This window comes from Xenopus laevis, chromosome 6L (genome assembly GCF_017654675.1).
Source record: "Xenopus laevis strain J_2021 chromosome 6L, Xenopus_laevis_v10.1, whole genome shotgun sequence".
NCBI lineage: Eukaryota > Metazoa > Chordata > Amphibia > Anura > Pipidae > Xenopus > Xenopus laevis.
Genome location: NC_054381.1, coordinates 3,269,477 through 3,294,205, shown reverse-complemented (window position 1 = coordinate 3,294,205; position 24,729 = coordinate 3,269,477). Strand labels below are relative to the sequence as shown.

Here is a 24,729-nt window from a genome sequence, read left to right as displayed (position 1 = left end):
TGAGCAAACTTAGGGACTGTTCCTGCTGAATTGTGCTTAGTACAGGGGAATACCTATGCTGCCATAGTTTTATGGGATCTCTCTGTACAGACTATGAGCAAACTTAGGGACTGTTCCTGCTGAATTGTGCTTAGTACAGGGAATACCTATGCTGCCATAGTTTTATGGGATCTCTCTGTACAGACTATGAGCAAACTTAGGGACTGTTCCTGCTGAATTGTGCTTAGTACAGGGGAATACCTATGCTGCTATAGTTTTATGGGATCTCTCTGTACAGACTATGAGCAAACTTAGGGACTGTTCCTGCTAAATTGTGCTTAGTACAGGGAATACCTATGCTGCCATAGTTTTATGGGATCTCTCTGTACAGACTATGAGCAAACTTAGGGACTTTTCCTGCTGAATTGTGCTTAGTACAGGGGAATACCTATGCTGCCATAGTTTTATGGGATCTCTCTGTACAGACTATGAGCAAATTTAGGGACTGTTCCTGCTGAATTGTGCTTAGTACAGGGAATACCTATGTACCATAGTTTTATGGGATCTCTCTGTACAGACTATGAGCAAATTTAGGGACTGTTCCTGCTGAATTGTGCTTAGTACAGGGAATACCTATGCTGCCATAGTTTTATGGGATCTCTCTGTACAGACTATGAGCAAATTTAGGGACTGTTCCTGCTGAATTGTGCTTAGTACAGGGAATACCTATGCTGCCATAGTTTTATGGGACCTCTCTGTACAGACTATGAGCAAATTTAGGGACTGTTCCTGCTAAATTGTGCTTAGTACAGGGAATACCTATGCTGCTATAGATTTATGGGATCTCTCTGTACAGACTATTTAATACTATATTGTGATGGGCAAATAAAGATATGGGGATGAGGTCCCATTTATTTTTGGGTCACACTCTGGGGCAGCAGATTATGTGTCACTCCAGTAAGATTTATATGATTGGACAAGAATTCCAGTCAGGAATGAGAGTGCTCCCCACTCTCATTCCTGACTGGGGTTCAGTTGCTCCACTGTGACTGCTCCTGGGATCACCCCCTGCCAGAACATGAACTCTCCCACCTGTCTCCTGTGACATCACAGCCCGTCTCATATCACACAGGCGCTTCCCACAGCCGCTTGGACTGGACTAACACTGGAGTCTCAGGGTCCCGCCAAAACTAATACCGCCCATTCATGTTGTGATTGGTGCAGCCACTCTCACAGCTGCTGGTTGCCATGGCAGCTGCAATGCGATTGGTGGAATTTCCACTTCGCGTCCTACACGGGCACAGGCAGCACAGAACAAAACTACTGCCCCGGTGCGAGGGAAGCGGCCGCCTGTGATTAATGTCTTTACCGGCATGGACCCTGAATCCGTCACTCACCCAGCATCTCGCTGACAGCTCTTTGCTTTTATTGGCTGCTGGGAGTTACAGTCCAACAGAAATCTGGCGCGGCTCAGGCTGATTAATAAGTAGAACAATAGAGAGATTGTAGGTAACACCAGGGAATTGCGGAAATACAAACCCGACTGCACTGCCCGTGTCATCTTGGTGCTGGAGTATCGTCTGCCCTCCAACAAAATGGCGCCGCGCTCATTATATGCGACGAGTCTAAAGTGGGACATAACTAACATCTTATTGGTCCAGAAGTCTCTCATCTCCGCCCGTAATGTTCTGCGTCACGATGATTGGGCGGGGCAGAGCCTATTCCAACCTTCTCATGCACAGCCCGGATAGAGCTGAGAATCTGAGATGTGAGGAGATTCACTGGGAGACAGGTCGGGATCTGATCCCTGTAACTCCCTGCAACTCCCTGTAGCTCCCTGACATTCCCATCCCCTGTACTCACATCTCCAGCCTCATCTACTGGGTAAGTCATTTTCCCTCCTCCTCCTCCTCCTCCTCCTCCTCCTCCTGTACTGTCTGTGGGACTGGGGCTTAATCCTGCTGCAGGGACTGATAGAGAGGGGAGACTGGGGGTTAATCCTGCTGCAGGGACTGATAGAGAGGGGAGACTGGGGGTTAATCCTGCTGCAGGGACTGATAGAGAGGGGAGACTGGGGCTTAATCCTGCTGCAGGGACTGATAGAGAGGGGAGACTGGGGGTTAATCCTGCTGCAGGGACTGATAGAGAGGGGAGACTGGGGGTTAATCCTGCTGCAGGGACTGATAGAGAGGGGAGACTGGGGGTTAATCCTGCTGCAGGGACTGATAGAGAGGGGAGACTGGGGTTTAATCCTGCTGCAGGGACTGATAGAGAGGGGAGACTGGGGGTTAATCCTGCTGCAGGGACTGATAGAGAGGGGAGACTGGGGGTTAATCCTGCTGCAGGGACTGATAGAGAGGGGAGACTGGGGGTTAATCCTGCTGCAGGGACTGATAGAGAGGGGGAGACTGGGGGTTAATCCTGCTGCAGGGACTGATAGAGAGGGGAGACTGGGGCTTAATCCTGCTGCAGGGACTGATAGAGAGGGGAGACTGGGGGTTAATCCTGCTGCAGGGACTGATAGAGAGGGGAGACTGGGGGTTAATCCTGCTGCAGGGACTGATAGAGAGGGGAGACTGGGGCTTAATCCTGCTGCAGGGACTGATAGAGAGGGGAGACTGGGGCTTAATCCTGCTGCAGGGACTGATAGAGAGGGGAGACTGGGGGTTAATCCTGCTGCAGGAACTGATAGAGAGGGGAGACTGGGGGTTAATCCTGCTGCAGGGACTGATAGAGAGGGGAGACTGGGTCTTAATCCTGCTGCAGGGACTGATAGAGAGGGGAGACTGGGGGTTAATCCTGCTGCAGGAACTGATAGAGAGGGGAGACTGGGGGTTAATCCTGCTGCAGGGACTGATAGAGAGGGAAGACTGGGGGTTAATCCTGCTGCAGGGACTGATAGAGAGGGGACACGGGCTTAATCCTGCTGCAGGGACTGATAGAGAGGGGAGACTGGGGGTAAATCCTGCTGCAGGGACTGATAGAGAGGGGAGACTGGGGGTTAATCCTGCTGCAGGGACTGATAGAGAGGGGAGACTGGGGGTTAATCCTGCTGCAGGGACTGATAGAGAGGGGAGACTGGGGGTTAATCCTGCTGCAGGGACTGATAGAGAGGGGAGACTGGGGGTTAATCCTGCTGCAGGGACTGATAGAGAGGGGAGACTGGGGGTTAATCCTGCTGCAGGGAATGATAGAGAGGGGAGACTGGGGGTTAATCCTGCTGCAGGGACTGATAGAGAGGGGAGACTGGGGGTTAATCCTGCTGCAGGGACTGATAGAGAGGGGAGACTGGGGCTTAATCCTGCTGCAGGGACTGATAGAGAGGGGAGACTGGGGCTTAATCCTGCTGCAGGGACTGATAGAGAGGGGAGACTGGGGGTTAATCCTGCTGCAGGGACTGATAGAGAGGGGAGACTGGGGGTTAATCCTGCTGCAGGGACTGATAGAGAGGGGAGACTGGGGGTTAATCCTGCTGCAGGGACTGATAGAGAGGGGAGACTGGGGCTTAATCCTGCTGCAGGGACTGATACAGAGACTTGGGATATAAAGTAAAATGCATTGAAAAAATTTGAAATTCGGTTTCTTTGTATATTATTACTATAAAGGGCAAGTGAGGGAGAGCAGGTTTCATGTAGAATATGAGAGAGAGGATGGGTGCTCTCTACAGGCTGCTGTGTGTGTGTGTGTGTGTGTGAGAGGTCTTGCTGCTGCTGGCTGGTTATGAGGGTCACTGACCCAATAAAGCAATTTGTATGGACATTGCTGATTGGAATTTAAATGGGCATCTCCTCCCCCTGACATTCACATCCTGTGCACAGTTATTCCCCCCCCCCCCCCGCATTGAATAGACACAGGAACACTGGGAGGGGGGGGAGACACACAGCCTGCTATCTGTGCATATACTGCGCCAGGGTCACTGACCCCAGTTACCAGGCAACTCTGCCAATTGGGCAGCCTGCAGTAGGAGTGGTGTTTTCCCCCGGGGCCAGGCAATGACAATAATCTTTATTTAGGAATTATTATTCAGTGCTGCTTTTTTCTTTAATCCTGGAAGTGCGTGGAGACTGGGATTCCCCACTTATTATTAGTCATGTACAGCCCCCACATGCCTGCCATTCCTATGGGCAGTCTTTGCTCTGTTGTTTTAAATGGACCAACTACAGTGGAGCATTTGATGAGAGCCCCCCATAGACACAACGATTCTACAGCAGAAATCCCACAAACAGAGTTGATCAATGTAATATTAATGGGGGATTACCTGCGTCAGACACTGATGCTTCAGAATCAGAATAATACGGGAAAATGTGTGTGTTTACTGCATGCTTTACTTGCCCTTAATTTATACATGTACCTAGTTCCCTTATATAGTTATAATACACAACCTGTACTGTGATTTAAGTTAAGTCAAATTATGGGTCACTTAACTCTATAACCACCTCCCTAGGTTGAGTTTGTTTTCCCCCAGTACTTTCCCTGGTTCAGAGATCCAATTCTTTGAATCTATTATTGTTGATCTCCACTCCTTCTCACGGTCTGGTAGCAAGTGGCCCGTAGGTTACAGAACTATAAAGCTGGCCATAGACGCAAAGCTACAAACGTGAGGATTCTCGACTTGTACGATTTTCGGACCGCGTGTGGAAAGTCCCGACATTTTTCCTCCCGCAGAGATCGGTCGCGTGGTCGATTGGCCAGGTTAAAAGATTTCTGTCGGCTGCCGATAATATCTCTGCCTGTATTGCCGAACTGACGATATTAGTGGGAGACTGTCACCAACTTTGTCGGACATAACGATTACTGTCAGGGGCAGAACATCGGCTGATCTGTTCTTTTCTACTTTATTTGATCTGAATGGTAAGTGGCAGGTCGGGAGATGGAGAAGTTCGAGGATTCGAGCTAAGCCTTGCTTTATTCACTGTTGTTTCTGCTCATGGGCTGCTCTTTCCCATGGTCAAAAGGAGAATTGGGAAAGGATATTAGTTTGCCAATAGACTGGTAGAAAAGCCACCTGCTAAATATCCTCACACCCTCCGATATTAAAGCACAAATAAACCGGGGCGGTAGTATGGAACTGTACTGCACACGCATGGGGAGTGGCTAGAATATTGACAATCCCTCTGTGAATTTGTTGTTCTTTGTCCTTAATAATAGATAATTCTGACTGCCATTTTCAGTTGATATTAAATATAAAATTTTAATTCCCCCCCCCCAAATGTCTGCAAGCGGAAGAAGCAGTTTCCACATGTCGTTCTTCATGTTTTCCCTGGAAGTCTCACCATCATAAAGAACTGGCTCCAGCACATTCCTCACAATTTCGGAGACGTCAACGAGATGGCACTTAAAATTTTAGATGGGAAGAAAAGTGACACATTCCGTCTGTGCTCGGAACATTTCACCCCGGACAGTTACACGTTCCGGGGCACCAAACGAGTTCTGAAAAGAGAGGCGGTGCCAACACTCTTCCCTGAAACTTCGTCACCTGCGTTGGCAGATTTGAATGCGCAAAGGTTTAAAAAGAAAAAGGGCAAAGATGCAGAGTCGGAACAGGACTTGGAGTCTGTATCGTCATTACTGTCCATCGCTACTTTCCCATATTCCCTAAATTCATCTCTGCTCCAGGCATCGCTCATAGCAGTGGGTTTCTCCGGGGCTAATTCATCAGCTTCATTAAAGTCTCTGTACTCAGAAACTGCTCACCCGGAGCCGACATCTGCAGGGAATTTCTTCCAGTCAAATCCACCGATACAAGAGAAATCTGTGCTACAACCACCTTCTTGTGCTACAACCACCTTCTTGCAAAAAACCTGTTCCAAAAAGCGCAATTTTTGTTGACACCGAGATGAATACTGATTATTTCTATAGGAAAAAGAGCTTGTTGACTAATACGTTTAATAAATTTGGTAAGAAGAGCGTTGCCACACAGAAGATGAGTTTTTCAGAAAAATAAGGGTGTGCAGTGTAAACTCATTACGGGTCACTACCCAGTCCCAAATATCTGCTGCTGATCGTTATCAATTATTGGGGTGTATTCGCATCAATTTAGTATGAAATTGCTCCACCCCTGCCTCTACTCTTCTGGGAAAGTTCCCGCCAGAGATTAAAACATGGTTGGGGGTATTTCCTCCCATATATGAGCATTAGTAAGGTTGGGCACTGATTTGGGCTTTCTGCAGTCATGTTCTTCCAATCCCTGTTTAGAAAATGTGTTCTGGATGCACCTTTATTTGTGTGGGGTTATAGTGCTCATGCACATAGGGGTCTCCCCACACCACTATTCCTCTTCCCCATCAAACATGATAGTTGGCAACACACATTCAGCCGGGTAGTCCTCCCAACACCCAGGCCCTCCTGCATCTAGCAGGCTAATGGAAGATATGTCTGATCTCATGTGCATTTGGCCCCCTATTCCAATCACTCGCCCCTGTCCTACTTCCAGTGCTTGCACTCCATTTCATGTTGCAGCCACCATTGCTTGCCCAATTGAAGCTAATTTGACTTCATCGGAGGTGGAATGGGCTGAGTGTGTTGAGGCAGGTTGTAGTTGTGGCATTTTGCTCAAGACACGCCCAGAGTGATATTTTGGCCAGCTGATGTCTCTGCATATGGGTGAAGGCATGATACATTGATCCAGTAAATGAGGTTCCACTGCTTGAATATCAACGACCTCTACACCACCCCAGCCGACTCATTACACCTGATGATGGTAGGGTTGACTGGTCACCCAATGCCTGCTCTGGCACAAGATATCCCCTTTAATAATGTTGGATTGTACCATCATACAGGGGGCAATAATATAGCTGCCAGGTGGAAACTTAAGCTGGCCATACACGGGCCCGATAAAAGCTGCCCCAAAAAGGAAAGCTGTTGCGTGGAGAATGCACACAATGTGACAGTTGCGCATGCTGCATCCTTCGCAAATGTGTGCAATGCATTTGTGCAGGCGGGGGGCAGTAGTTGGGGTCATGGGGACTGCCAGGAAGGCCCTTCATTTTGCAGCCCCGGTATACCCCCAATGCTCCAGTCTGACCCTGACTCCAGTACAAATCTAATGAAATAACTGCCTTTTGCACAAATCCTGCATGTAGAGAGACATGATGTCTGGTGAGTTTAATAGAGTGACCTCTAATACATCTTCTAGGCAAAAGGAGCCCCCCTATAAGATATATTGGATCTAACTGTCAGCAGGGCTGATCCTATCAAATGTGGGGCCCAATTGGGACCATGTTGGCTGTGCCCCTAGACAAAGTGTTGCTGGCTACTGACACACCAAGTATTTAGGAAAATAAGGGCATACAGGCACAAAATAGAAAGGAAAGGGACAGACAAGGTAAGAGAGTGAGAGGGATGAAATAGGGGCACATAATAGGGGCACACAGGGTAAGAGCGAGAGGGAGGAAATAGGAGAGGGGACTGGGCCAATTAGTTTGGGGCAGGCTGGGCCGATTCAGCTTGGGAGCAGGCTTGGTTGGATTGGGGGCAGGCAGGGCCTATCAAGGTTGGAGGAAAGCTGGGCCTATGAGAGTTGGGGGCAGGCTAGACCTATGGAGTTGGAGGATAGGCTGGCTTATCAGAGTTGGGGGTGGGCTGGACCTATGGATTTGGGGATGGGCTGGACTCTCAAAGTTGGGGGCAGGCCAGGCAGCATCATGTGCTGAGGGAAATATTATCTGTGTTGCGGGGCCCCCAGAGGTGCGGGGCCCTATTGGTCCAATAGGCGTAAGGCCGGCCCTGACTGTCAGTGAATATCTGACACCCAACTCCTGCATAAGAATGAGAGGCAGATACTGAGATGGTTTTTAGAATATTTCAGAAACACTTTGTATAGAAACGGTCTTATTTCAGTATGATAACGCTTATGGTAAATTTTCTTTTTCACAAAGTTCCCCTTGAAGGATACAGAGCAGCCTCTTTCTTTCTCCTGACAACTTCCTTGACTACTTGCTGGTCAGACTGGTGGGAAAATGACATCCGCCTATAACAAAATTCATTCATATTAACAGCACATGTATCCCTTAATATCTTGGAATTAAAAAATAATAAATAATGAATGTAAACTACAAAAGTGCTTAGAATAGTCTCCTCATCAATTTTACCTTCACTTATTTTAAAGATTTACTTAACCTTTAAAACTGGAAACCCACCTGACCTTGGATGGCTCCTTATCTTTTGCTAAAGCCAAATATTTTGAATGTTGGCTCAGTAGTCGAACTCCCATTAAAACAAAATCCAACCTGAGAATTGTGCATAGAGGGGCAAACAAAGATCTTCAGCGTCGCATCACGCGGTTAATGATGTGCGGGCCTGCCAGATACCCGCGGGTTGGCCCGACCTCACACTCTTCTTTGCGGGTGGCGGGCGGTTGCAGGTTGAGCTCTTCTCCTGCTCTCCCCGCCTGCCACCTTCAAATGCCGGCTTCCAAATTTAAAGGATAAGTAAACCTTTAAAAATAATTGAATGTAAATTTGATGAGGGGTCTATTCTAAGCACTTTTGTAATGTTCATTCATTATTTATTTCTTTTAGGTTCCAAGATATTGAATGATACATGTACTGTTAATATGAATAAATCCTGTTACAACAGCGCCACCTGCTGGTCAGATTCCACCAGTCTGACCACCAATTAGTCAAGGAGAAAGAAAGAGGCTGATGTTCTTCTGCTTAGGAAAGATGTGAGAAATTTTCTAATTTTATTCCTAAGCAGAAGAACATCAGCCTCTTTCTTTCTCCTGACAACTTCCTTGACTACTTGCTGGTCAGACTGGTGGGAAACTGACCAGCAGGTGGCGCTGTTGTAACAAAATTCATTCATATTAACAGTACATGTATCTTGGAACCTAAAAGAAAAAAATGATGAATGTAAAGTGCTTAGAATAGCCCCCTCATCAATTTTACATTCACTTATTTTTAAAGGGATACTGTCATGGGAAAAAAAATTTTTTCAAAACACATCAGTTAATAGTGCTGCTCCAGCAGAATTGTGCACTGAAATCCATTTCTCAAAAGAGCAAACAGATTTCTTTATATTCAATTTTGAAATCTGACATGGGGCTAGACATATTGTCAGTTTCCCAGCTGCTCCAAGTCATGTGACTTGTGCCTGCGCTTTAGGAGAGAAATGTTTCTGGCAGGCTGCTGTTTTTCCTACTCAATGTAACTGAATGTGTCTCAGTGGGACCTGGATTTTACTATTGAGTGTTGTTCTTAGATCTACCAGACAGCTGTTATCTTGTGTTAGGGAGCTGCTATCTGGTTACCTTCCCATTGTTCTTTTGTTTGGCTGCTGGGGGGGAAAAGGGAGGGGGTGATATCACTCCAACTTGCAGTACAGCAGTAAAGAGTGATTGAAGTTTATCAGAGCACAAGTCACATGACTTGGGGCAGCTGGGAAATTGACAATAATTACTATCTGTTACCCATTGTTACCAAGTGCCGCCCCACTCAGATTAGTTCATATTACAGGACAATGACAATTTTACGCTCACACAGTTGACTCTTTCCCAGAAGTTGCACCATTTTGCAGCCCCCCCAGTGAAAATATTTGCACAGCAGATAGAAATGTAGTGAATTTTCTCCTGGAATAAATTCTCTGTGCAAATTCTTGAGTGTATCCCCCCATACAGTTGTAGCAGGGAAGATGTCCGCTATGTATAAATGACGTATATGAGGAATATTTACTCATCTTTCTATTCAGGTCTCTCCTATTCATATTCCAGTCTCTTATTCAAATCAATGTATGGTTGCTAGGGGAATTTGGTCTCTAGAAACCAGATGGCTGAAACGGCAAACTGGAGAGCTGCTGAATAAAAAGCTAAATAAGTCAAAACCCACAAATAGTAAAAAATGAAAACCAATTGCAAATTGTCTCAGAATATCACTCTCTATATCATACTAACAGTTAATTTAAAGGTGAACAACCCCTTTAAGTGCAGTGTTAAAAACAAATCTTTATAATGGTACTTGCAAGTTCATGTAGAAGTCAGTGAGAGTTCTCCTAAGCAAAATTCAAGCTATTTTTTTTCATGAGTTTTTCTAATTTTTTTCCATCTTACAATTTTTTGAGGTTTTTTTTTTTTGCCACAATTGTATTTATCGCATTTTTGATATTGAGATTTTTTAAATAAATAAGCAAACATTATTTTTTTTTAAAAAAATGTGAGTTTATTAAGTTGAAAAAACCTCACAAATTAAATTTTTCATAAATAAGCCCTTTGGATGTGTCATAATAATCACTAGTTAGGACTATGCCCAGCATGGTTGTCTCCTTTTGTGCCAGCATCCCATCAACTCAACCCTGGTCTCATTGATTATTCCTCCCAGTCTCCTAACATAAACCTGAAAATCCCTGCTCTGCTGACTGGTTCTGTATATTGACCCAATCATTTTATTGACACTGGTGTGTCTCTACAAGGCTTTCAGCATTTGAATATGTCTCAGGGAAACCACAGGTTGGAGCCCTTTCTGTATGGCTTTTTAAAGAGATCTTGTCACTGGAAAACACGTTTTTTTTTCAAAACATGTTGCTCCAGCAGAATTCTGCACTGAAATCAGCTTTTCAAAAGAGAAAACAGATTTTTTTTAATATTTAATTTTGAAATCTGACATGGGGCTAGGCATATTGTCAGTTTCCCAGGTGCCCTCAGTCACATGACTTGTGCTCTGATAAACTTCAGTCAGTCTTTGCTGCTGTACTGCAAATTGGATATCACCCCCCCAGCAGTTTAACAACAGAACAATGGGAACAATAAGAACAGCACTCATTAGTAAAAATCCCACTGTAACACCTTTAGTTACACTGAGTTGGAGAAACAATATCTTATCTGAAAGCAGTTCCATCCTAAAGTTCTGGCTCTTTCTGAAAGCACATGACCAGGCAAAATGACCTGAGATGCACCTACACACCAATATTACAACTAAAAAAAAAAAATACACGGGCAAATTCACTAAGGCGCGAAGCGCCGAACGCTAGCGTTTTTTCGCTAGCATTCGGCATTTTCGCTACTGCGCAAATTCACTAACGAACGCTGGCGTAGTTTCGCTAGTGTTACTTCTCAACCTTACGCCAGGCGAATTTTCGCTAGCGACAAAACTACGCAAATTCACCAACTTGCGCAGTGTAGCGAACGCTACCTTTTTTTGGGGCTCCCCTTCCTCCCCCCTACTTTTCCTGACTCATGGCAACTAACCTAGACAGTGGGCACATGTGTAGGGCAAAATAAAATTTTTATTTGCTGATTTGAAGGTTTTCTAGGCATTTGTAGTGCAGATACGTGTTCCTCCATTGATATTTGAATTTCGCGCCGTATGCAAATTAGCCTTCGCTAGCGCAACTTCCCTTTATATAGCGAATGAATGCTAGCGCAACTTCGCAAACTTACGCTACCCCTGTGCGCAACTTCGCATTTTAGTGAATTTGCGGAGCGCTGGCGAAAATTCGCCTGGCGAAGAGCGGCGAAGTTGCGCCTGGCGCAACTTCGATTCTTAGTGAATTTGCCCCACAGAGTGGATTATTTGCAGTGTAAAAAGTGTAATTTAGACATACAAATTACACCATAAAAATCCCTTTAACTGGTCTCAGTTTTTTATTTATTTTTCAGTCATTTCCGTTCATATTCTGTCTCTCTCTAACTTGCTGTTTCAAATGTTCTCTGGTTCTTGGGTTTCACTGACCTCGGCAACCAAAATACTGATGCCCTAAGAGGCTTCATTCTTATTGTCTAGTTGTTTCTCAATGTACCTTATTCATCCTCTGATCTGATTTTCAAATCTCTGCCTGGTTGCTACTGAAGTTTTTTGTATTTCAAATTTTTCCATGTGTTGTGCCTGTGTAGATAAATGGTGCTGTGTCTGGTTCTATATGGGGTGATGAAAAGTAATTCTCCAAAACTTATATAACATTTAGATTAAATGTATTATTTAATAGTTACAGCCCATGAGCACTAACATCACTTTAGTTTGGCTAGGATTAGTTATATGTAAGCTTAAGAGAGAGAAATAATGAGTCCCCCATAACAAATCACTCATTATATGAATTAGGACACCAAGAGAGCAGAACATTACAGATTATATTCATATTTTGGTGGGAGTAAAAAGGACTGGCACCACTAAATGAACCCTGTCTAGATGGCTAGTGAACACTATAAACCAAGTCTATGCATCAGCTGGTATTGGTCATAATGTTCTGCAGGCAAGGTTGATGTCTCAGTGGTTTGCGTATCACTCATTGTCTCTATAAAGCCTTGACCAGATCTCTGACCCATCAAAAAGCTTCTGCTGATATGTGTCTCCATCCTGGCCCTTCAGAACAGGGATTCGATTTGGTTTACTACGAAGCACATCAGACTCTGTCAACCCTCAATTTGGGCCCTCGCTTCATTGGCTTTTTTAAGATCAAGGATGTCATCAACCCTATCTCAGTCAACCTAGACCTTCCTCTTGGTGTGACCATTTCAGATCCCTTGCTCAAATCTGTTGCCAATAAATCAGTCTCCTCTTCCTGTTCTCTTTGTTGTTCATTAAAGGGATACTGTCATGGGAAAAAAACATTTTTCCAAAATGAATCAGTTAATAGTGCTGCTCCTGCAGAATTCTTCACTGAAATTCATTTATCAAAAGAGCAAACAGATTTTTTTATATTCAATTTTGAAATCTGACATGGGGCTAGACATTTTGTAAATTTCCCAGCTGCCCCAAGTCATGTGACTTGTGCTCTGATAAACTTCAGTCACTCTTTACTGCTGTACTGCAAGTTGGAGTGATATCACCCCCGGCTTTCCTCCTCAGCAGCCAAACAAAAGAACAATGGGAAGGTAACCAGATAGCAGCTCCCTAAAGGTCCCCATAGACGCGACGATTCTTCTTGCCGAACGACCGATTTTAGGGAAGCCCGACCAATCCTTCGAAATTATCGTGCGGTTAGTGGTATTCGAACGATCGTACATCTTACGATGTTTCGGCCGACATCTGTCGGGAAATTGATCGGCCAGGTCAAAAAATCTTTGTCGGTCCCAGTGCAATCTCTCTATGTTTGCAGGGCCAAGCAGGCAGCTCCCCTTTGTTTTCCTGGTAAATTGGTCTTTTTAGTTGATGGTAGATTCATACGATCGTACGATCGTTCTGAGAAGATCGTGGTCTCACGATCAGGATCTGATCTTTTAAAAATCTCAACATCTATGGCCAGCTTTACACAAGATAACAGCTGCCTGGTAGATCTAAGAAGAACACTCAGTAGTAAAAACCCATGTCCCACTGAGACACATTCAGTTACATTGAGAAGGAAAAACAGCAGCCTGCCAGAAAGCATTTCTCTCCTAAAGTGCAGGCACAAGTCACATGACCAGGGGCAGCTGGGAAATTGACAATATGTCTAGCCCCATGTCAGATTTTAAGATTGAATATAAAAAAATCTGTTTGCTCTTTTGAGAAATGGATTTCAGTGCAGAATTCTGCTGGAGCAGCACTATTAACTGATTCATTTTTCCCATTACAGTATCCCTTTAAGTGTTTAAGGTAGAAAATATAGTAGAGAGGAAATATTCCATATCGGGTTCATTGGAATGGGTTTGATCCTAAGGCTATGACTTAGGTCAATTCTAAAGACACTCATGCTCCTCGTCTGGCTCCTAGATGATGGTGGATGTTATGTTTGGTCTCCCAAAATCCAGAACAGATCCCAAGGTTCCGGTTATGGCTCACATTTCCACCTATAACAGCTGCCTTTTGCTTCCACTACTCGTATGCCACCAGGTCTTAAAGTGAGAGAACCAAGGCTAGTGTTCTAGGTAGACAAGGGAACCATAACATGTGACAGGAGGGACGGAGTTAGAGCTAAGCATAGTCGTAGAACAGGCCGGGTCAAAACCAGTCAGTGCAGTACAGTCAGGATCCAGAAGAATAGTGAATAACAGACAAAGGTTGATTCAGGCAGCGATGGTCAAGGCAAGGGTCAAAGAACAGAGAAACCAGACTAGAAACGCACCCAGGAACTATGTACAATAGACCTACATAGGGCAATGGGAAGTAGGATGTGGAGCCTTTAAATATTTGAATTTTGCTCCTAGCGTTATGACGTCAAACCCGGAAGTGGCACGCATCTAAAGAAGAAGCCATGTGCAGGAGAGGAGGTAAAGGGCGTCCCCGAAATTCTCCCAGTTATTTTTACAGTCGAACTGTAAGACGTAGCAGGAGACTCGGCACACTCTCTTGTCTTTCAGTGCCCATGAAACCATGACTGAGGTACCACAGTCACTTTAATCTCATATTAAAAACAGAAGCACAATAGCAAGTCATATCTTCTACCTACAGTGAGATCTCTTGTGTACATTAAGGGCACCACATTGGGCGTAACTTTTCCCACATATATCACATGAGAAAGGTCTCTCCCCTGTGTGGGTTCTCTGGTGAACTCGAAGATAACTCCGAAGAGGGAAGCCTTTACCGCATTCTGTACATGTGAATGGTTTCTCCCCTGTGTGAATTTTCTCATGGGCGCGAAAATTGCTACTTGCAAAGAAGCTTTTCCCGCAGTGTGTGCACTTGAATGGTTTCACTCCTGTGTGACGTCTCTGGTGTGTGAGAAGGTCTCCCTTTTTGGAAAACAGTTTCCCACACTCTGAACATGTGAATGGTTTCTCCCCCGTGTGAACTGACTGGTGGCCGATTAACAGCTTTTTCTGTGTGAAGCTCTTACCACATTCTGTGCATGTGAATGGTTTCTCCCCGCTGTGCACTTTCGCGTGTAGCAGAAGGAGGCTCCTCTGCAAGAACCTTTTCCCACATTCTGTGCAGATAAATATTTTTTCCCCTGTGTGTATTTTCATGTGCAGACGAAGGCTGCTGCTGTAGGCATACTCCTTCCCACATTCTGTGCACCTAAATGGTTTCTCCCCTCTGTGGATCTTCAAGTGTAGCTCAAGGCAGAGGTTGGAGGAGAAATCTTTCCCACATTCTGTACAAATCAAAGGTTTTTTCCCCGTGTGAATTCTTTGGTGGCTACAAAGGGCACATTTCAGATTGAACCTTTTCCCACATTCCGTGCACGTGAATGGTTTCTCCTCAGTATGGATTACACTGTGTTGTTGAAGTTCCCTTAAGTGTAAGAAGCACTGCCCGCAGTCTCTACATTTGAAACGTTTTACATGTATGTGAATCTCTTCATGGTATTTAAGGCTGTGTTTTCTGGTAAAACATTTCCCACATTCTGTGCATGAGAAAGGTTTGAGCCCTTTATGAATTGTTGCTTGGTGAGACAGAAGTGAGCGATTGTGAAGGAAACCTTTCCCACATTCTGTGCACTTAAATGGTTTTTCCCTTGGCTGAATGTTTTGTTGTGTTAGAAGAGGGTTCATCCAAGGAAAATCTTCTTGCAGCTCTGTGTTCTCCAGTTTTTCCTCAGCAGTGACGGTTTCCTCCCCTGTGTGGTAAATTGGTTTGTTTTTACTTCATAGTTTTAGGGGATCTATCTATACAGGCTATGAACTAACTTAGGGGGCTTTTCCTGCTGAATTGTGCTTAGTACAGGGCAATATCTATTCCTAAACTCCAGCCCAGTGTTACTGACCCACAGACACAAGCAGTGAGACCCCTAAACTCCAGTGTTACTGAGCCACGGACACAAGCAGTGAGACCCCTAAACTCCAGTGTTACTGAGCCACAGACACAAGCAGTGAGACCCCTAAACTCCAGTGTTACTGACCCACAGACACAAGCAGTGAGACCCCTAAACTCCAGTGTTACTGACCCACAGACACAAGCAGTGAGACCCCTAAACTCCAGTGTTACTGAGCCACAGACACAAGCAGTGAGACCCCTAAACTCCAGCGTTACTGAGCCACAGACACAAGCAGTGAGACCCCTAAACTCCAGCGTTACTGAGCCACAGACACAAGCAGTGAGACCCCTAAACTCCAGTGTTACTGACCCACAGACACAAGCAGTGAGACCCCTAAACTCGTGTTACTGACCCACAGACACAAGCAGTGAGACCCCTAAACTCCAGTGTTACTGACCCACAGACACAAGCAGTGAGACCCCTAAACTCCAGTGTTACTGACCCACAGACACAAGCAGTGAGACCCCTAAACTCCAGTGTTACTGAGCCACAGACACAAGCAGTGAGACCCCTAACCTCCAGTGTTACTGACCCACAGACACAAGCAGTGAGACCCCTAAACTCCAGTGTTACTGACCCACAGACACAAGCAGTGAGACCCCTAAACTCCAGTGTTACTGACCCACAGACACAAGCAGTGAGACCCCTAAACTCCAGTGTTACTGACCCACAGACACAAGCAGTGAGACCCCTAAACTCCAGTGTTACTGACCCACAGACACAAGCAGTGAGACCCCTAAACTCCAGTGTTACTGACCCACAGACACAAGCAGTGAAACCCCTAAATTCCAGCCCAGTGTTACTGAGCCACAGACACAAGCAGTGAAACCCCTAAACTCCAGTGTTACTGACCCACAGACACAAGCAGTGAGACCCCTAAACTCCAGTGTTACTGAGCCACAGACACAAGCAGTGAGACCCCTAAACTCCAGTGTTACTGACCCACAGACACAAGCAATGAAACCCCTAAATTCCAGCCCAGTGTTACTGAGCCACAGACACAAGCAGTGAGACCCCTAAACTCCAGTGTTACTGACCCACAGACACAAGCAGTGAAACCCCTAAATTCCAGCCCAGTGTTACTGAGCCACAGACACAAGCAGTGAAACCCCTAAACTCCAGTGTTACTGACCCACAGACACAAGCAGTGAGACCCCTAAACTCCAGTGTTACTGAGCCACAGACACAAGCAGTGAGACCCCTAAACTCCAGTGTTACTGAGCCACAGACACAAGCAGTGAGACCCCTAAACTCCAGTGTTACTGAGCCACAGACACAAGCAGTGAGACCCCTAAACTCCAGTGTTACTGAGCCACAGACACAAGCAGTGAAACCCCTAAATTCCAGCCCAGTGTTACTGAGCCACAGACACAAGCAGTGAAACCCCTAAACTCCAGTGTTACTGACCCACAGACACAAGCAGTGAGACCCCTAAACTCCAGTGTTACTGAGCCACAGACACAAGCAGTGAGACCCCTAAACTCCAGTGTTACTGAGCCACAGACACAAGCAGTGAGACCCCTAAATTCCAGCCCAGTGTTACTGAGGCCACAGACACAAGCAGTGAGACCCCTAAACTCCAGTGTTACTGACCCACAGACACAAGCAGTGAGACCCCTAAACTCCAGTGTTACTGACCCACAGACACAAGCAGTGAAACCCCTAAACTCCAGTGTTACTGACCCACAGACACAAGCAGTGAGACCCCTAAACTCCAGTGTTACTGACCCACAGACACAAGCAGTGAGACCCCTAAACTCCAGTGTTACTGAGCCACAGACACAAGCAGTGAGACCCCTAAACTCCAGTGTTACTGAGCCACAGACACAAGCAGTGAGACCCCTAAACTCCAGTGTTACTGACCCACAGACACAAGCAGTGAGACCCCTAAACTCCAGTGTTACTGAGCCACAGACACAGAAAGTGAGACCCCTAAACTCCAGTGTTACTGACCCACAGACACAAGCAGTGAGACCCCTAAACTCCAGTGTTACTGAGCCACAGACACAAGCAGTGAGACCCCTAAACTCCAGTGTTACTGAGCCACAGACACAAGCAGTGAGACCCCTAAACTCCAGTGTTACTGACCCACAGACACAAGCAGTGAAACCCCTAAATTCCAGCCCAGTGTTACTGAGCCACAGACACAAGCAGTGAGACCCCTAAACTCCAGTGTTACTGACCCACAGACACAAGCAGTGAAACCCCTAAATTCCAGCCCAGTGTTACTGAGCCACAGACACAAGCAGTGAAACCCCTAAACTCCAGTGTTACTGACCCACAGACACAAGCAGTGAGACCCCTAAACTCCAGTGTTACTGAGCCACAGACACAAGCAGTGAGACCCCTAAACTCCAGTGTTACTGAGCCACAGACACAAGCAGTGAGACCCCTAAACTCCAGTGTTACTGACCCACAGACACAAGCAGTGAAACCCCTAAATTCCAGCCCAGTGTTACTGAGCCACAGACACAAGCAGTGAAACCCCTAAACTCCAGTGTTACTGACCCACAGACACAAGCAGTGAGACCCCTAAACTCCAGTGTTACTGAGCCACAGACACAAGCAGTGAGACCCCTAAACTCCAGTGTTACTGAGCCACAGACACAAGCAGTGAGACCCCTAAACTCCAGTGTTACTGAGCCACAGACACAAGCAGTGAGACCCCTAAATTCCAGCCCAGTGTTACTGAGCCACAGACACAAGCAGTGAGACCCCTAAACTCCAGTGTTACTGACCCACAGACACAAGCAGTGAGACCCCTAAACTCCAGTGTTACTGACCCACAGACACAAGCAGTGAAACCCCTAAACTCCAGTGTTACTGACCCACAGACACAAGCAGTGAGACCCCTAAACTCCAGTGTTACTGAGCCACAGACACAAGCAGTGAGACCCCTAAACTCCAGTGTTACTGACCCACAGACACAAGCAGTGAGACCCCTAAACTCCAGTGTTACTGAGCCACAGACACAAGCAGTGAGACCCCTAAACTCCAGTGTTACTGAGCCACAGACACAAGCAGTGAGACCCCTAAACTCCAGTGTTACTGACCCACAGACACAAGCAGTGAAACCCCTAAATTCCAGCCCAGTGTTACTGAGCCACAGACACAAGCAGTGAGACCCCTAAACTCCAGTGTTACTGACCCACAGACACAAGCAGTGAAACCCCTAAATTCCAGCCCAGTGTTACTGAGCCACAGACACAAGCAGTGAAACCCCTAAACTCCAGTGTTACTGACCCACAGACACAAGCAGTGAGACCCCTAAACTCCAGTGTTACTGACCCACAGACACAAGCAGTGAGACCCCTAAACTCCAGTGTTACTGACCCACAGACACAAGCAGTGAGACCCCTAAACTCCAGTGTTACTGAGCCACAGACACAAGCAGTGAGACCCCTAAACTCCAGTGTTACTGAGCCACAGACACAAGCAGTGAGACCCCTAAACTCCAGTGTTACTGAGCCACAGACACAAGCAGTGAGACCCCTAAACTCCAGTGTTACTGACCCACAGACACAAGCAGTGAAACCCCTAAATTCCAGCCCAGTGTTACTGAGCCACAGACACAAGCAGTGAAACCCCTAAACTCCAGTGTTACTGACCCACAGACACAAGCAGTGAGACCCCTAAACTCCAGTGTTACTGAGCCACAGACACAAGCAGTGAGACCCCTAAACTCCAGTGTTACTGAGCCACAGACACAAGCAGTGAGACCCCTAAACTCCAGTGTTACTGAGCCACAGACACAAGCAGTGAGACCCCTAAATTCCAGCCCAGTGTTACTGAGCCACAGACACAAGCAGTGAGACCCCTAAACTCCAGTGTTACTGACCCACAGACACAAGCAGTGAGACCCCTAAACTCCAGTGTTACTGACCCACAGACACAAGCAGTGAAACCCCTAAACTCCAGTGTTACTGAGCCACAGACACAAGCAGTGAGACCCCTAAACTCCAGTGTTACTGACCCACAGACACAAGCAGTGAGACCCCTAAACTCCAGTGTTACTGAGCCACAGACACAAGCAGTGAGACCCCTAAACTCCAGTGTTACTGACCCACAGACACAAGCAGTGAGACCCCTAAACTCCAGTGTTACTGACCCACAGACACAAGCAGTGAGACCCCTAAACTCCAGTGTTACTGACCCACAGACACAAGCAGTGAGACCCCTAAACTCCAGTGTTACTGAGCCACAGACACAAGCAGTGAGACCCCTAAACTCCAGCGTTACTGAGCCACAGACACAAGCAGTGAGACCCCTAAACTCCAGTGTTACTGAGCCACAGACACAAGCAGTGAGACCCCTAAACTCCAGCGTTACTGAGCCACAGACACAGAAAGTGAGACCCCTAAACTCCAGTGTTACTGACCCACAGACACAAGCAGTGAGACCCCTAAACTCCAGTGTTACTGAGCCACAGACACAAGCAGTGAGACCCCTAAACTCCAGTGTTACTGAGCCACAGACACAAGCAGTGAGACCCCTACACTCCAGTGTTACTGACCCACAGACACAAGCAGTGAGACCCCTAAACTCCAGCCTAGTTAAACAGACAGAATCCCAAAATACTTACCCCTGTCAGTAAGTGAAACAGTTGACTTTCCCATTGGAATCAGTTGATCTTCAGAGTCCAGCTCTTCTTTTGTTTGTGATACTTCTGGCTCCTTTAGTGGGAAATCTGTCAGAAAGGCAAAATACAAAGTAATCCTGAGTAAACGGGCCTTACACTTTTGTACTTTTTACTGTAATTGGACGCACCTAATCCAGGATTCGGTTCGGGATTCAGCCGAATCTTTCTACCTGGCCTGAACCAAATCCTAATTTGCATATGAAAATTAGACGGGAGGGAAATTGCGTGACTTTTTGTCACAAAACAAGGAAGTAAAAAATGTTTTCCCCTTCCCGTCCCTAATTTGCATATGGAAAATAGTGGATTCGGTGCATCCCTAGTATCCAGGAAAGATGGTTCATTCCAATACACACGTGTAGAGCTGAATGGTCAGATATACAATAGAAACAATAGGATTCTACCTGTATCTGATGATTCAGCACTAACAATGGCCGATGCTCAGGTGCCTTCAAAGGATCTAAAATTTTCCGCCTGGGCTGATCGACAAGCCGATCAATATCCAAGTCTTCTGCCATTAATGGTCGGCTCATATCCCACCATACACACGCACTGAATATCATACGAAAATGAATGTCCTATGATATTATTGGTTCGTCTTTCCCAAATGTGCCGCCCCTATGGATAGAGAAATCCCACAGAACCATTATCTGGGCACACAACTCCTCCACCTCTGCTGATACCCCAGCCAGTGACTATTGGTCAGGGCAGATTGTAACAATGGCATAGTTAGGAGTTAATAGCACCTGCAACAATATCTATGTTTATTATTATTACTATTATTATTATTATTATTATTATTATATTGATTTGAAAAAAACCCATCATATTGTTCTTTGACTTCAGCTTATTCTTCAAAAAGAAAAAAAAAAAGCAATTATATGTTGCAATATAGAGTTCTTGTCAAAGGGCCCATTGTTGCTGGGATATAGCGCCCAGTTCTAAGGGCACATGTATCAAACACAAAAAGATATCAGAAAAACTCTGTATTTAAGTAAAAAAGGTAGTTTTTATTTAACATTGAGTTAAAAAAAATAGGCGCACAGACCAACTGATATTCCGCCTTACGCGTTTCATACCCCCTGGTAGAGTCCTGCGCGGATCGACGCGTTCGTGCAATCCACAACCCGGACCCGCAACCCACATTCTTACCCGCTTCGACCTGATACCCAACCCGCAAGTACCGTATCCGCAACTCGGACCCGCTGATCATCAAGAATCAGGAAGTGCTGTCATTGTTAACCGGAAGTGACATCGTCTGAAGTAGGCGTGATCAGAAAAAAGGAGCAAAAATCACTATTGAGAAGACCCCTGAACTGCAGAACCGCTAACCCGTGTCTATACCCGCACCCGGAACTCCTACCTAAAACCTGCAGGATACCGCAGGTTTTTGCGGGTAACCCGCGGGTACCCGACCCGCTGCAGGACTCTACCCCCTGGTACTTTCATAGGTATATTTTTTTGGGTTATATTCAGCTTATTCTTCCACCTCTTCTTATTCTTAGCGCCTCCAATTTGCTTCAGCTTTAGGGGTACAACACCCAAACTCTCCACACTTCTTTGTCCTATAGAGGAGCAGGTTTCTTGTGCTTTTCTTAGCTATCCCGCCCTCTGTCTTTTTGGGGCGGTGCTCCAAACACCCCAATTTTTCCATTGACTTTGACCGGGAAGATTTCCAAACTGATGCCACAGTTACAGCTTTGAAGCTTAACTCAACAAATTTGAATCACACAACCATGAGGCCATCTCATATGAAATAGTGACATTTGTTGACTGACCCATAGTGGGAGGAGCCAACAACAGCCAATCAAGTTTTACCCATTGACTTTAATGGGGAAATTTAAACGGCTGCAAGAGTTAGAGCTTTGAGGCTACACTAAGCAAACTTAATTCACAGTCATGTGTAGTGATATGTAGGTTACGAAAACCTCAACCCGCACCTGACCCAGACCTGCCTTCCCCCCTCCTTTTATAGAACTACACTGATCCGCCCGCCGATGACATCACAAAAGGGGCGGAATCCGAAAAACCGACTAAGTCTAAGGTCACGGGCGGGGAGAGCAAGCAGAAGAGCCTGAGACCCACAAGAGGAGCGGTGTGGTTGGCCCAAACCTGCCCGACCCGTGGGTATCAGGCCGACCTGATATTTCCCTAGTCATGGGGTCAACCAGAATGAAAAGATATTTGTTGGATGCCCAAAAGTGGCCAGATCTACAAACAGCCAATCAGATTTCACCCCTTAACTTTCAATGGGGGAATTTTCACAGTATTTATTCCAGGATCCCCAAACTCACAGTTGGTCACTACAGGTCATGGTTAGTAAAAGAAGGTGGAGTTGCCAACAGCCAATCACATTACTTTCATTGATTTAAGTGGGGTAATTAACTGCTTGATTGAAGAATATAAAATGTGCAGAGTACCAGTACTGGCCTAGCCACATGCCACATTTTGTTTAATGTATTTTAACTGCTGCCATTCTCACACGTTTAACGTCAGGGTCCCCAAACTTTCTACATTTTGTCACTGGAGACCACAGATTCAAGGTAAGAAAAAGTGGGCAGAGCCACAGACAACCAATCAGACAATTTCACTCACTCGATTTCAAAGCTCAGAGCCCCATTGGGTCCTTTACACATTCTAGGCCCCAGATGTTTGAAGTTCTAATTCTTGATCTGTAATCTGGTGAGAACGTAGGATGGTTTGTCCAAACTACCCCAAGGTGCCCACATAGGCTTACACTTTAATGCAACTGCCTGAACAAATCTGTGTGTGTAATTAATGAGCAGATCATCTTGTACACGGCACTGTCTCTGACTACTTACCCCCATCAGTAAGTGGAACTGCTGAGCTTTCCTTTGGGTTCTGATCATCTCCACAGTCCAGTTCTTCTTTCTCTGTCTTTATCTGTAACATTTCTGCTTGTGCCTCTGGGGAACCTGCCAGTAAGTAATGGGCAGTGTCATGTAAAGCTGGGAGTAAGGAATTCTACTGGGAATTATGTCTGTAGGGCAGAACCTCCTGCTGGGGTTTAACCCCTCCTGTCCCTCCAGCAAAGCTGAGCTCTGTGTAACCACATGTGTCCTACACAAACGTTACTCACCGGCCCCAGGAACCGGATCCATTTCCCTCTTTATTGTGTCCAGAGGATCCTCAGTGTCCGGCTCTTCATTCTCCCATTTCCCCTCTAACCTCCTTGTTTCCATCTCTGGAGAACCTGACAGCAAGGAACACAAACCCACCATATAAAGCTGCCTGTGGGGATCCCCCCTCTCATATCACTACAATAAATACATGTTGTACTGGGACCAGTTTATCCCCCAGTCCCACAGTCTCCCCTCTCTATCAGTCCCTGCAGCAGGATTAACCCCCAGTCTCCCCTCTCTATCAGTCCCTGCAGCAGGATTAACCCCCAGTCTCCCCTCTCTATCAGTCCCTGCAGCAGGATTAACCCCCAGTCTCCCCTCTCTATCAGTCCCTGCAGCAGGATTAACCCCCAGTCTCCCCTCTCTATCAGTCCCTGCAGCAGGATTAAGCCCCAGTCCCACAGACAGTACAGGAGGAGGAGGAGGAGGAGGAGGGAATGACTTACCTAGCAGGCCAGGCAGGAGATGTGAGGAGGAGAGAGGCAGAGAAGCTGCAGACACAGAGGATGATGGAGGTTGAGGCAGGAGTCGGACATTATTGGCAGGGGATGAGAATTCGGTTGCTGTTAGTTAATGGGAGAGGTAAGAGGCTGCTCAGTAACAGTATGGGGGAGGGCACAGCTGAGGTAACTCACACTATTGTGTATGAAGAAGTTGGGAGGTTACACCATGTGACCAAGATGTGGGCGGGAAGATGTGATGTCAGAGGCATGTGACTGCAGCAATAGAGAGTGTAGCAGAGTCTGTATGAGTTGTGTGAGGTGAATGAGTCTGAGTGAGACGAGTAACTGCAGTTTTGTGTTTTCATAAAATCCTTGTTTCTTGTGTGGGGGGGAAGATGGATAATGACAGAGAATCTATTTGTATAACAGTAACACATACACTTTGTTGGAGAAAATCCTTATGAATTGTGGCCATTTTATTTACCTCTCTGAGGTGTCCCAAGCGCTGCCATTACTCACCCACCCTGGGGCCAGGGCTGTATTTAGGTCTGGTATTATTTAGGCCCTGGACCTCGCTCCCCGTAGCTTACACAAGTGACGTATTGAGCTGTGTGTGACAGAGCGTTGCACCTTTTGGCTAAACCACAACAATGGGGGCGGGTCAGATAGCATTGGGGGAGGAGCTGTGATGTTGGGGTGGGCATGATGACATCAGAGGCAGGCACAATGATGTCATGGAGTTATGATGCTGGGTCAGGTTTATTACATCACTAATATGCAAATGGATGGGTTTCTGTCAAGTTTTCGCAATGTTTTAAATGGGACACAAAGTTTTGAACTTACAGCCCTGAGACGTCCAGTTGAAACCCACTCGGCTGAAAACCCGACCTCTGTCTCTTCTGCACCATGAGTAAGAGCAATCCTT

The 24,729-nt window shown here is 46.2% G+C and overlaps 3 protein-coding genes across 7 annotated transcripts in view; 1 reads left to right on the top strand and 2 right to left on the bottom strand.

The window, feature by feature from the left end:
* The window catches only part of XB5897957.S (hypothetical LOC495453 S homeolog), a 658,286-nt gene that overhangs the window by 5,198 nt on the left and 628,359 nt on the right, over positions 1-24,729 (top strand). Inside the window, exon 1 of one of the 4 annotated variants that reach the window (XM_041565547.1) lies at positions 832-1,863. The gene's annotated coding sequence lies outside the window, so the exon portion shown is untranslated. 4 annotated transcript variants of the gene reach the window in all.
* Positions 1-24,729, bottom strand: part of LOC121394778 (zinc finger protein 850-like) — a 209,650-nt gene that overhangs the window by 142,408 nt on the left and 42,513 nt on the right. The window contains exon 2 of the mRNA XM_041566775.1: positions 23,041-23,154. Within this exon, the coding sequence (XP_041422709.1) occupies positions 23,041-23,154 (114 nt within the window). The remainder of the gene's footprint in view (positions 1-23,040; positions 23,155-24,729) is intronic.
* LOC121394828 (gastrula zinc finger protein XlCGF8.2DB-like) lies at positions 14,204-24,657 on the bottom strand. Of its 2 annotated transcripts, XM_041566968.1 has the most exons (3): positions 20,623-20,991; positions 20,165-20,269; positions 14,204-15,384 (listed from the first exon to the last, which is right to left on the bottom strand). In XM_041566968.1, the coding sequence occupies exons 2-3, from the start codon at positions 20,196-20,198 to the stop codon at positions 14,267-14,269; spliced, it is 1,152 nt and encodes a 383-aa protein (XP_041422902.1). In that variant the 5' UTR covers positions 20,199-20,269; positions 20,623-20,991; the 3' UTR covers positions 14,204-14,266. The 2 variants fall into 2 exon arrangements, with proteins under 2 accessions (XP_041422902.1, XP_041422903.1); XM_041566969.1 differs by lacking the exons at positions 20,165-20,269; positions 20,623-20,991 and adding an exon at positions 23,808-24,657.